Source organism: Rutidosis leptorrhynchoides, chromosome 1 (assembly GCF_046630445.1).
Source record: "Rutidosis leptorrhynchoides isolate AG116_Rl617_1_P2 chromosome 1, CSIRO_AGI_Rlap_v1, whole genome shotgun sequence".
Classification (NCBI taxonomy): domain Eukaryota; kingdom Viridiplantae; phylum Streptophyta; class Magnoliopsida; order Asterales; family Asteraceae; genus Rutidosis; species Rutidosis leptorrhynchoides.
The window spans coordinates 157506777-157517786 of NC_092333.1; the positions used below are offsets into that span (position 1 = coordinate 157506777).

At 38.1% G+C, this 11010-nt stretch overlaps 1 protein-coding gene across 1 annotated transcript; it reads right to left on the minus strand.

Annotated features, from left to right (window-relative positions):
- Positions 1 to 433: 433 nt before the first annotated feature.
- On the minus strand, positions 434 to 7625 carry LOC139890508 (pentatricopeptide repeat-containing protein At5g15010, mitochondrial-like). Its single transcript, XM_071873387.1, has 3 exons — positions 7043 to 7625; positions 2177 to 2183; positions 434 to 1472 (listed from the first exon to the last, which is right to left on the minus strand). Exons 1-3 carry the CDS (start codon positions 7623 to 7625, stop codon positions 434 to 436), a joined length of 1629 nt encoding a protein of 542 aa, XP_071729488.1.
- Positions 7626 to 11010: the final 3385 nt, after the last annotated feature.

The following is an 11010-nucleotide window of genomic DNA, read 5'->3' on the forward strand; positions in this document are numbered from 1 at the left end:
GGAGTTTGAAACTCCGGAATTCCTAGTTTTATAACTCTTTTTTTTTAGTTTTCTATTTTGGTAAATTTTTTTGAAATTATTCCCATTTCAACAAAAAATTCAAAAATAGGAGAGCCAGGATCGTGGCAGTTGGGATGCGGTTAATAATTGATGAAATGGGTCCAACTAAAGATCTCAATCAAATAACACCCTCAACCTTTATAATAAAATCAATTAACTATGTCTACGTAATTGTGGTCCATACACCAAACCCTTTCACCTTACCTGTTAAGTATGTATTTTGAACTTTTAGAACTCTCTAGACATGTTTAATACTCCAATTTGTAAACAGTAACCACAACCTACGGTGAAATTACATACTTTCTTTTGGCATAAATCATCCAACAGATTCAACAAATGTCTAAGGCTGAAAAGACCAAGACCAAAGAACACATTACGACTCGATACTACTCGTTTTCGAGTTATCTACTTTCTGCATACCCGACCTCCATCTTTCAAGCCTATCTTCGATCTCAGGCTCGGGTAATAAACCTTTAGCCTTCATTTCCAAATGATACTTATAAGCTTCCTCCAACTTCCTATTCAAAAAAAGCGCGTTTACTAACGCTACATATGAACTCCGATCAGGGTCCAACCCATTTCTAATCATCTCATTCCACACTTTCCATACATTCTTGAATTCGCCCCAACGACAAAACTTTTTAATCAACATTACATACGTATCATGACTCGGGCAACATCCCATCTTATTCATCTTTCGAAAGATCGTATAAGCTTCTTCACAATTTCTTGATGCCCCAAAAAAAGCATGGAACGTTCTAGTTGTAGGTATCAACCCTCTTTGCAGCATTTCATCGAACACCTTACGTGCATGACTAAACTTCCTCGTTTTACAAAGTGGCATAATTAACGAATTATAAGTAATCACGTTTGGAGAAATCCCTTTGTGTTCCATTAATTTCATCAAATCACGAGCTTTTTCTACATGTCCCGATTTAGCTAGAGCGTGAATCACACCGTTATAAATTTTTATATCTAAATTAATATCTGTCAATCTCATTTCATCGAAGATTTTGATCACTTCTTTTGATTCATTAGATTTTGAATAACAAGATATCATACACGAATACGATATAACATCACGATGAATACCTCGATTACACATCTCCCACCATATCCTTTTCCCCTCTCGTGGACTACCGATAACGTTACACCATCCGTTCAAAATAATGTTGAAACTCTTCGTACTCAAACCGTAACAATCTTTATTACTCATTAACAAATGTTCAGCTGCTTTTACATTTTTATACCTACACAAAGCAGATAAAAGATCATGAAACTCATGTAAACCAGTTTCGAGACCAAACCGCTTGTACGCATAAAAAGTATTAATCGCTTTATCAACATCATGAACTGCAGAGTAACGTCGGATCATGATTAAAAATGTTTGAGTATTCACCAATGATTCACCACTGTTAAAATACAATGCAAATTTGGTATTAGTAGATGTATATATGTAAAATATCTAGATATTAATATGTTTAAGAAAATATCTAGATATTAGAATATGAAAGAAAAATCTAGAAATTGAAATGTAAAAGAAAAATCTAGATATTTGTAGGTTGTAGAAATATCTAGATATTTATATATCCATGGAAATATCTAGCTTGTAGAAACTTCCATAGTATAAATATAGGTGATGGGTTCATTTGTGGAAGGTGTGAGAGTTGTGAGGAAGTAAAAAGAGTGTGAGTTAGAGAAGAGAAAACTTATAAGTAAGTAATATTGTAATTGTATTTTATATTAGTAAAGTTGTTCTTTGTTAAGTTTCCCGGTTAAGTCTTAGTTCGTGTTTGAGTTCTTAGTGCACATGTGTTATTTTTATTATATGGTCGGCTCTGCCGCCTAAATGATATATGGTCGGTTATACCGTCTGAATGATATATGGTCGACACTATCGCCTAAGTATTATTGTGCACTAAAGATTTATAAAATTAAAGGCTAACCAACGTCAAAGTGTTGGTGTAGTGAGTGAGTATAACCTAGGTCCTCAATAGTGGGTGTGTTGGACTCGTCGAAGCTTCCAACAATTGGTATCAGAGTAGGTCATTTGAGACCATTGCTAGTGGAGGTACTCATCGGTAAACATTGGACGTTTACATCGTCTTGTTAACACCAAGGCCCTAAGGGAGATTCTGTCGAAGCACAGTTAGGAACTGTGAAAGCTCATCGGTCTGGGACCAAGCTTATTGGACGTTGGACGTCATGATGGCAGATCTTGCAAGTACGAGCAGTGGAATCAAGAGTCTCAATAACCACAACTATGGTTATTGGCGGACTTGTATAGAATCCTACCTACAAGGACAGGATTTTTGGGAAATAGTTGCTGGCAGTGACACAACACCTCCACCAAAAGAAAATGCTGAAGCCTTGAGAAAATGGAACATCAAGGCTGGGAAGGCTTTATCTATACTGAAGACTACAATCGAGGAGGATCTATTGGAGCACATCCGTGACGAGAAAACACTGAAGGCAGCTTGGGAAACTTTTGACAAGTTATTTTCAAAGAAGAATGAAGCATGCCTCCAGCTCTTGGAAAATGAGCTCGCAGGTATCTCACAAGGAAGTCTGTCCATTTCTCAGTATTTCACCAAGGTGAAATCTATTTGTCGTGAGATATCTCAACTTGCTCCTGAAGAGAAAGTGAGTGATGCAAGGATGAAGAGAATTATCATCCACGGCTTAAGGTCCGAGTATAATGGATTTATAGCCGCTGTGAGAGGATGGCCTACTCAACCATCATTAATAGAGCTGGAGAATCTATTGGCTAATCAAGAGGCATTAGCCAAGCAGATGAATGAAGTAACCATAAAAGACAGAGAAGATGCACTCTTCACCAATAAGAAGAAAGTAACATCTCGAAGACAAGAGGCGATAAAAGAAAGTAAGACATATGGGTGGAAGGGTCACCCAAAATCAAAAGGTAACGCTTCAGGGGAAGCTCAACAAGGAAGAAGAGATCATCGCCAACAATACGGGGAAAATGATAAGAGAAAGAATGGTGAATGCTTCAATTGTGGAAAGAAGGGTCATTTTGCTCGAGATTGTAGATTCCCAGAAGGCGAACTTTCAAAGGAAATGTGTCCGCCGCAAGAGATGAGAAGAAAGAGGTCACATTCGAAGCATCCATTAAAGAGGAAACTTGGGATGCAGAAACGGGACTCTCCATTGAAGCTGACATGGATGATCAAGTTCTTGCAGCAACCTTAGAGTCAAAAATAAACTACAAAGATGATTGGATCATTGATTCTGGGTGCTCAAATCATATGACCAATGATGAGATGAAGCTGCAAGAAATGGATGATTACAAAGGAAAGAGAGTCGTGTTGACAGCCGACAATTCAAGGTTATCTATTTCTCACATTGGAAAGACAATAATTCCAAATGAAGGCCGCTCTCATAAGCTCCAACTCGAGAAGGTGTATCTTGTCCCTGGCCTAAAGAAGAATTTACTGTCAGTACCACAATTGACAGCAGAAGTGAATTATGTGCTCTTTGGACCAGAAGATGTGTCCGTATTCAAGAGAGTGAAGGTGGTTGGCAATCCAATTATGCAAGGAAGAAGAATAGAGTCGGTCTATGTACTATCTGCTGAAACAGCATATGTGGATAAGACTCGAAAGAATGAGACGGCTGATCTTTGGCATGAACGTCTTGGGCATGTGGGCTACAACAAGTTAAAGGAGATGATGGTGAAACACATAGTAAATGGGCTTCCTTAAATTGATATCTGAACAGATACAATATGTGTTGGATGTCAATTTGGCAAAGCTCACCAATTGCCATTCAAGGAGTCAGCGCATCAGTCCAAGACACCACTAGAGCTCATACACTCAGATGTCTTCGGCCCAGTGAAACAAACATCACTTGGAGGCATGAAGTATATGGTGACATTCATTGATGACTTCTCAAGATATGTGTGGGTTTACTTCATGAAGGAGAAGTCGGAGACTTATCTAAAGTTCAAAGAGTTCAACAACAAGGTAGAAAGTGAGCTCAATACTAAGATCCGGTGCTTACGCACAGATAATGGAAGAGAATATTTATCGACTGAGTTCAATATGTATCTTGAGAAGCATAAGATCAGAAGGCAATTAACTTGCCCCAATACTCCACAGTAGAATGGAGTGGCGGAACGCAAGAATCGCCACCTTGTCGAAACTTGTCGAAGTATGCTTCATGGTAAGAATGTACCAGGTAGATTTTGGGCCGAATGTATGAGGACGGCGTCGTACGTGATTAACAGACTCCCACAAACAAAGTTGGGATATATTTCACCATATGAAAGATTATGGAAGATCAAGCCAACCGTCAACCATATCAAATTTTTTGGATGTGTATGCTACGTCTTCGTGCCAGATCATTTACGAAGCAAATTTGATAAGATGGCAATTCGGTGCATTTTTGTCGGTTATGATGAATCAAGAAAAGGATGGAGATGTTGTGATCCAAATACTGAAAAGTGTCATACTTCAAGAAATGTGGTATTTGATGAAGCTTCTTCATGGTGGTCACCTCAAAAGATAGAGCTTCCAGAATCTCATGGATTAGAAGAAGTTCCAGAAGAAATAGAAGAACGTAAAGAGCAAATAGTAGATCCAACCAAAGAAGGAGAAGAGTCGTACTCTAAGGAAACGAGTCCATGGAAAACTGGTGTACATCAATCTATATCCGAGGAGGTTCGTCCAAGCCAAAAGGAAGTCGATGAGCATGCACAAGAATTAAGGAGATCAACAAGGCCGAGACAACCTAATCCAAGGTATGCCAATGCTGCTCATGTGGATGAATCAATACCTATTGAGCCTTCTACTTATGAAGAAGCAGCGAAAAGTCGAGATTGGCAGAAAGCAATGGAAGAAGAAATTAATGCACTAAAAGAAAACCAGACATGGAGTTTAGTTCCAAAGCTAAAAGATGTAAAACCAATATCTTGTAAATGGGTTTACAAGGTGAGTACTCGATCAGATGGCTAAATTGAAAGGTATAAAGCTCGACTTGTTGCTAGAGGTTTTTCTCAACAATATGGGCTGGATTATGAAGAAACGTTTAGTCCAGTGGTGAAGATCACAACAATTCGAACTCTACTAGCTTTAGCCGCTAGCAAATCTTGGAAGCTGTGGCAGATGGATGTCAAGAACGCTTTCTTACATGGAGAACTTGACAAAGACATTTATATGGATCAACCAAGAGGCTTTGAGAACAAAATCCATTCCGAGCATGTCTGCAAATTAAAGAAACCACTATACGGCTTGAAGCAGGCTCCAAGAGCTTGGTACGGGAAGATTGGCGAGTTCTTGGTACAAAGTGGTTTACAGTTGCTCCTTCAGATTCTAGTTTATTTGTGAAACAAGATCAAGGAAAACTAGCCATAGTGCTAGTATATGTGGATGACTTAATCATCACGGGAGATCAATATGAGGAGATCCAAAGGACAGGAGAGAATCTGTCTATCAGATTTCATATGAAGGAGCTTGGAGAACTCAAACATTTTCTTGGACTCGAAATAGAGCAGAAAAGAGAAGGATTATTTCTTTCACAACAGAAATATGTGCGAGATCTTTTACAAAAGTACGGAATGCTTAATTGCAAACCTATCTCAACTCCGATGGATCCGAATACAAAACTACGAGCAGACGAAGGAAAAAGTCTTCAAGATGTTACCATGTATCGAAAGTTGGTCGGAAGTCTTATTTATCTCACATTAAGCAGACCAGACATATCTTATGCAGTTGGAGTGGCTAGTCGGTACATGAGCAATCCAAAGAAGCCACACCTTGATGTTGTACGACGCATCTTAAGGTATGTTAAAGGCACTATTAACTTTGGTATTTTATACAAGAGAACAAAAGAATGTCAGGTGACTGGATATTGTGACGCTGATTATGCTGGAGACTATGATACACGACGATCAACAACTGGATACGTGTTTAGTATTGGATCAGGAGTAATATCATGGTGCAGCAAGAGACAACCAACTGTATCCTTATCAAGCACTGAAGCAGAATATTAATTGGCAGCCTCAGTAACACAAGAAATTACTTGGTTGAAGCAACTAATGGAAGATCTTCATCAATCAACAGATTATCAAGTAAAACTTTTCTGCGATAATCTATCAGCTATTCGATTAGCAGAGAATCCATTCTTCCATGCAAGAACAAAATATATAGAAGTGCACTATCATTATGTTCACGAGAAGGTCCTTGAAGGGAAAATCAAGATGATGCAAACAAAGACATATGAACCGGTTGCAGATACATTCACCAAGAGCCTAAGTAAACTGAAGTTTACAAAATTCAGAGAAGCACTTGGAATGGTCTTCAAGATATCGTTGGAAGAAAATTTTCATTGAGGGGGAGTATTAAAATACAATGCAAATTTTGTATTAGTAGATGTATATATGTAAAATATCTAGATATTAATATGTATAAGAAAATATCTAGATATTAGAATATGAAAGAAAAATCTAGAAATTGAAATGTAAAAGAAAAATCTAGATATTTGTAGGTTGTAGAAATATCTAGATATTTATATATCCATGGAAATATCTAGCTTGTAGAAACTTCCATGGAGTAGTATAAATATAGGTGATGGGTTCATTTGTGGAAGGTGTGAGAGTTGAGAGGAAGTAAGAAGAGTGTGAGTTAGAGAAGAGAAAACTTATAAGTAAGTAATATTGTAATTGTATTTTGTATTAGTAAAGTTGTTCTTTGTTAAGTTTCCCAGTTAAGCCTTAGTTCGTGTTTGAGTTCTTAGTGCACTTATGTTATTTTTATTATATGGTCGGCTCTGCCGCCTAAGTGATATATGGTCGGTTATACCGCCTGAATGATATATGGTCGACACTGTCGCCTAAGTATTATTGTGCACTAAAGATTTATAAAATTAAAGGCTAACCAATGTCAAAGTGTTGGTGTAGTGAGTGAGTATAACCTAGGTCCTCAATAGTAGGTGTGTTGGGCTCGTCGAAGCTTCCAACAACCACCATTTTTTCCACCTTTTTTCATTTCATCAATTAAGGTCCAAGCAATATCAAACCTTCGTGATTTCCCCAAAATTGCAATCATACAATGGTAATGGCGTAACGAATGCGCATAACCTATTTGCTCGGCCGCCCATAAAAAGAACGTAAACGCTACTTCCCAATTGTTCCGAACACGAGATAGAACTTCGGAAACTAACTCCAGTGACACGGTTACACCACATTTTTCCAGATTGTTTCTTAAGTTAACGCAATCAAGGTCGGATAGTTGGATTATATCAGTTAACGATGCAAGTTTTGTTTTGAATTCGTTTTCGTAATCCTTTTCAGGCAAAACTAGGGTTTCATTGTATTCTGTTTCTTCATGTTGATAGTAATTTGTACTATTTATACAAGTTAAAGAAGAGAAAGAAGTTGGGTAAATAGGGGGTTTATTTAGGTGTTTAATTGAGGGTTTAGGTGGATTAACAGGATGATTAGGAATTAGGGTTGAGTAAATGATGGTATGATAAGTATTTGAATTGAATTTATGGTGGTGTGAAAGTAATAATAGTGATTGGGTAAGTTTTCTTCTCAAATTTAACATTCTAAATCTAAACCCTAGATTTGTTTATATGAGCAGAAATATGAGTTGTTAAAAAGAAAGAAATACAAACGCATACCAGGTGTTTGATAGAATGCGTAAACCTAGCACACGATTTTGAAAGCGAAAATATAGAAACTGAAGAGAGTCATGGAGCTTGAGAACTTCAGACTCGCGAGTTGTGACTTGAGACCGTGAGTTGAGAAGTTGAAACTTGTGACTTGATTAGTTTCATTGTACAGCTCCAATTAACGTAAATAGACAAAGTAACCCCCAAACTTTTAGACCATTTGTAGTGGAGGCGTTTTTTGTTCGTCTTGGTTGTTTTTTTACACTTTTTTGATGACTATAATGTGTTGGTTTTTGGTGTGAAATATTGGTGGTGTTGGTTTTTGGTGTTAGTTAAAAGTATTGTGATAATTTGTTAAAATATAATTGGGTAAGTAGTAAAAAGGAATTAAAGAGAGACAATGAGAGAAATCTGGAGAGAGAAACAAAACAAGAACGTGAGAGATGAGAGGGCTGGCACGGCTAGGGTTCGCGAAGGGTAAAACGGAGACTATCAACGACAACACAAGTGGTCAGACCGAAACCATCTCACTTCCTTCATGTTTTTTCAATTTTCCGGAAGATTGGCAGGTTGTTGATCTTTGGAAAACCTTTAAACCGTTCGGCTCCGTCCGTGATGTGTATATCGCCGTCAAACGGCTTCGCAATGGGGTAAGTTCGCTTTTGTTAGGTTCGCCGATGTTAAGGATGCAAGCAGATTGCTATTCTCATTGGAAGGCATTAGGTTTAATGGTGTCCCTATCAAAGTCTTCAAGGCCACTGTTAGGGGACCCAAACTTGTATCCAACAATGGGAACGAGTCAAGGTTTGATGGTGGTTACGAAAAAGGTGAGTGGCCAAATTTAAACAAGTTCAAGGACGATAGGAGGTTTTCGAAAGTTGCGAGTGAAGATAAAATACCAGAAGACTTGAGGAATATTCTAAACAATAAAAAGAGAGGGGAGTCGAAGAGTGATGATCCAAAGAGTGACAAAACATTGGTGATTAAAGATGACTCCTGCAACCACGACTTACTACAGAATGCGGTTTCTTGTGATGCCCTAAACAAGTATATCCTTGAAAACCTTGAAGTCATATGTTGTGTTGAGGGTTACCAAGATGTTTAAATAAAATATCTTGGAGGTCTTGGCTTACTCCTCATCTTCAACGATATTGAGGCAGCAACAGAATTGGTAACGAAACCAAACCATCCACTCAAAAGGTGGGTGTGTAAGGCATCAATGTGGGATGAGTGTTGCTGGCTGGAAGGACGAATGGTATGGCTTAAAATCACCGGGGTGCCACCACAATGTTGGAACAATAACATTTTCATGTCAATAGCAGAGTGGTGGGGCACCGTATTCGAGTTAGACAATTGCTCTCTCACTGGGAACCAGAAACTTTGCTATGGGCGTGTCTATGTTAAACTCGCTGAACCAGGCAAGGTGAATGATGAATTGAAACTGCAAGTCAAATCCAAGTCCTACTTTATCAACGTCATTGAAGAAGAAAAAGTGTTTTTCAATTCAAAAAAGAACCAGGATGTAGACGATAGAAAATTGGGCGAAGGAGGTTTTAGCGGGTGCAGTTTTTTTGGGGTGGTGTCGTTCTAATGTTTCTGATTGGAGCTCTGATTGCATCAACTCTGATGAGTATTCTGGATATGACAGCGAAAGTGATTTCAAGGATGATGAGGTTGAAGAGGATCCACGAATGCCTGAGAAAGAGGTGTTTGTTTCTGGGAAAAATCCTGAAAAAACTCCGGTGGATGATGAGTTTTCCGGTGAAGGATTGGATGCCTGGAATTCCAACGGTAAGAAGGAGGAAGATCAACAGTCGGGGTGTTATGGGATTCGTGAACTTTTTGATGCTAACGTGGAGTTTGTTGCAGACACTGCCGAAAGTAATCATTCGACTCCTAGTTCCAAAAAACCTATCTCACCAACTAGGGTAAATGTATCATCTGATTGTCGGGTGGATATTAATGTGAATTCCAAATCCTCTAGTGACCCACTTAAGAAGGTAAATGGGCCACACAGCCCTAATGGTGTAGGAGCCCAATCGATGGGTGATGTTGGGCCGAGTAAAAATAACAATGGGTGTAGACCTGAGCCGGCTAACTTGTGTGATCACTTGGGCCCAAAGAAGAAGCCTGTTAATGCAAGGATTGCTAAAGAGCCCGATGATTTAAATTGCCCTAGATCAAGTAATAATTGCTGTGCGAATTCTTGTACCATCTCTGGTCACGATTCATCTTTTGGGACAGTCTCCTTCTGTCAAAAATGTTATTGGGATATAATTGGAAATTGGAAGGCGTCATCGAGAATTTTGAAACTTCGTAATATGGCAAGAGGGGGTGTTAATTGCAAGAGGAGATGTAAGAATTGTAAAAATTGCAATTCAAAGTATAGATTGAAGAAGAAGGTCTCAAGAGCTAAATCACAAGAAGATGATGGTTCATTGAGCCAATCGATCAACAATGTAGAACTAAAGGATTTTGGTGAACAACTTGGTCTGAGGTGGCCCAACCCCACGCCTCAGTAAGTCATTTGATTGTTTCTCGTCTTTTTCTTGTTAATTATGAAGATTTTATCTATCAATGTTCACAATTTTGGTGTAGATGGTAGATTTGGGTGGGTTAGGAATTTTTGTTTAGCTGAGAAACCTAATATTGCAATTTTTCAAGAGACAAAGTGTCGTCTACTAGATGCGGGTTGGGTTCACTCTTTGTGGGGTAATATGAAATGTCCCGTTCTTATTGATTAAAAACGTTCCATATTAATTGATTTCGTTGCGAGGTTTTGACCTCTATATGAGACGTTTTTCAAAGACTGCATTCATTTTTAAAACAAACCATAACCTTTATTTCATAAATAAAGGTTTAAAAAGCTTTACCTAGATTATCAAATAATGATAATCTAAAATATCCTGTTTACACACGACCATTACATAATGGTTTACAATACAAATATGTTACATCGAAATCAGTTTCTTGAATGCAGTTTTTACACAATATCATACAAACATGGACTCCAAATCTTGTCCTTATTTTAGTATGCAACAGCGGAAGCTCTTAATATTCACCTGAGAATAAACATGCTTTAAACGTCAACAAAAATGTTGGTGAGTTATAGGTTTAACCTATATATATCAAATCGTAACAATAGACCACAAGATTTCATATTTCAATACACATCCCATACATAGAAATAAAAATCATTCATATGGTGAACACCTGGTAACCGACATTAACAAGATGCATATATAAGAATATCCCCATCATTCCGGGACACCCTTCGGATATGATATAAATTTCGAAGTACTAAAGCATCCGGTACTT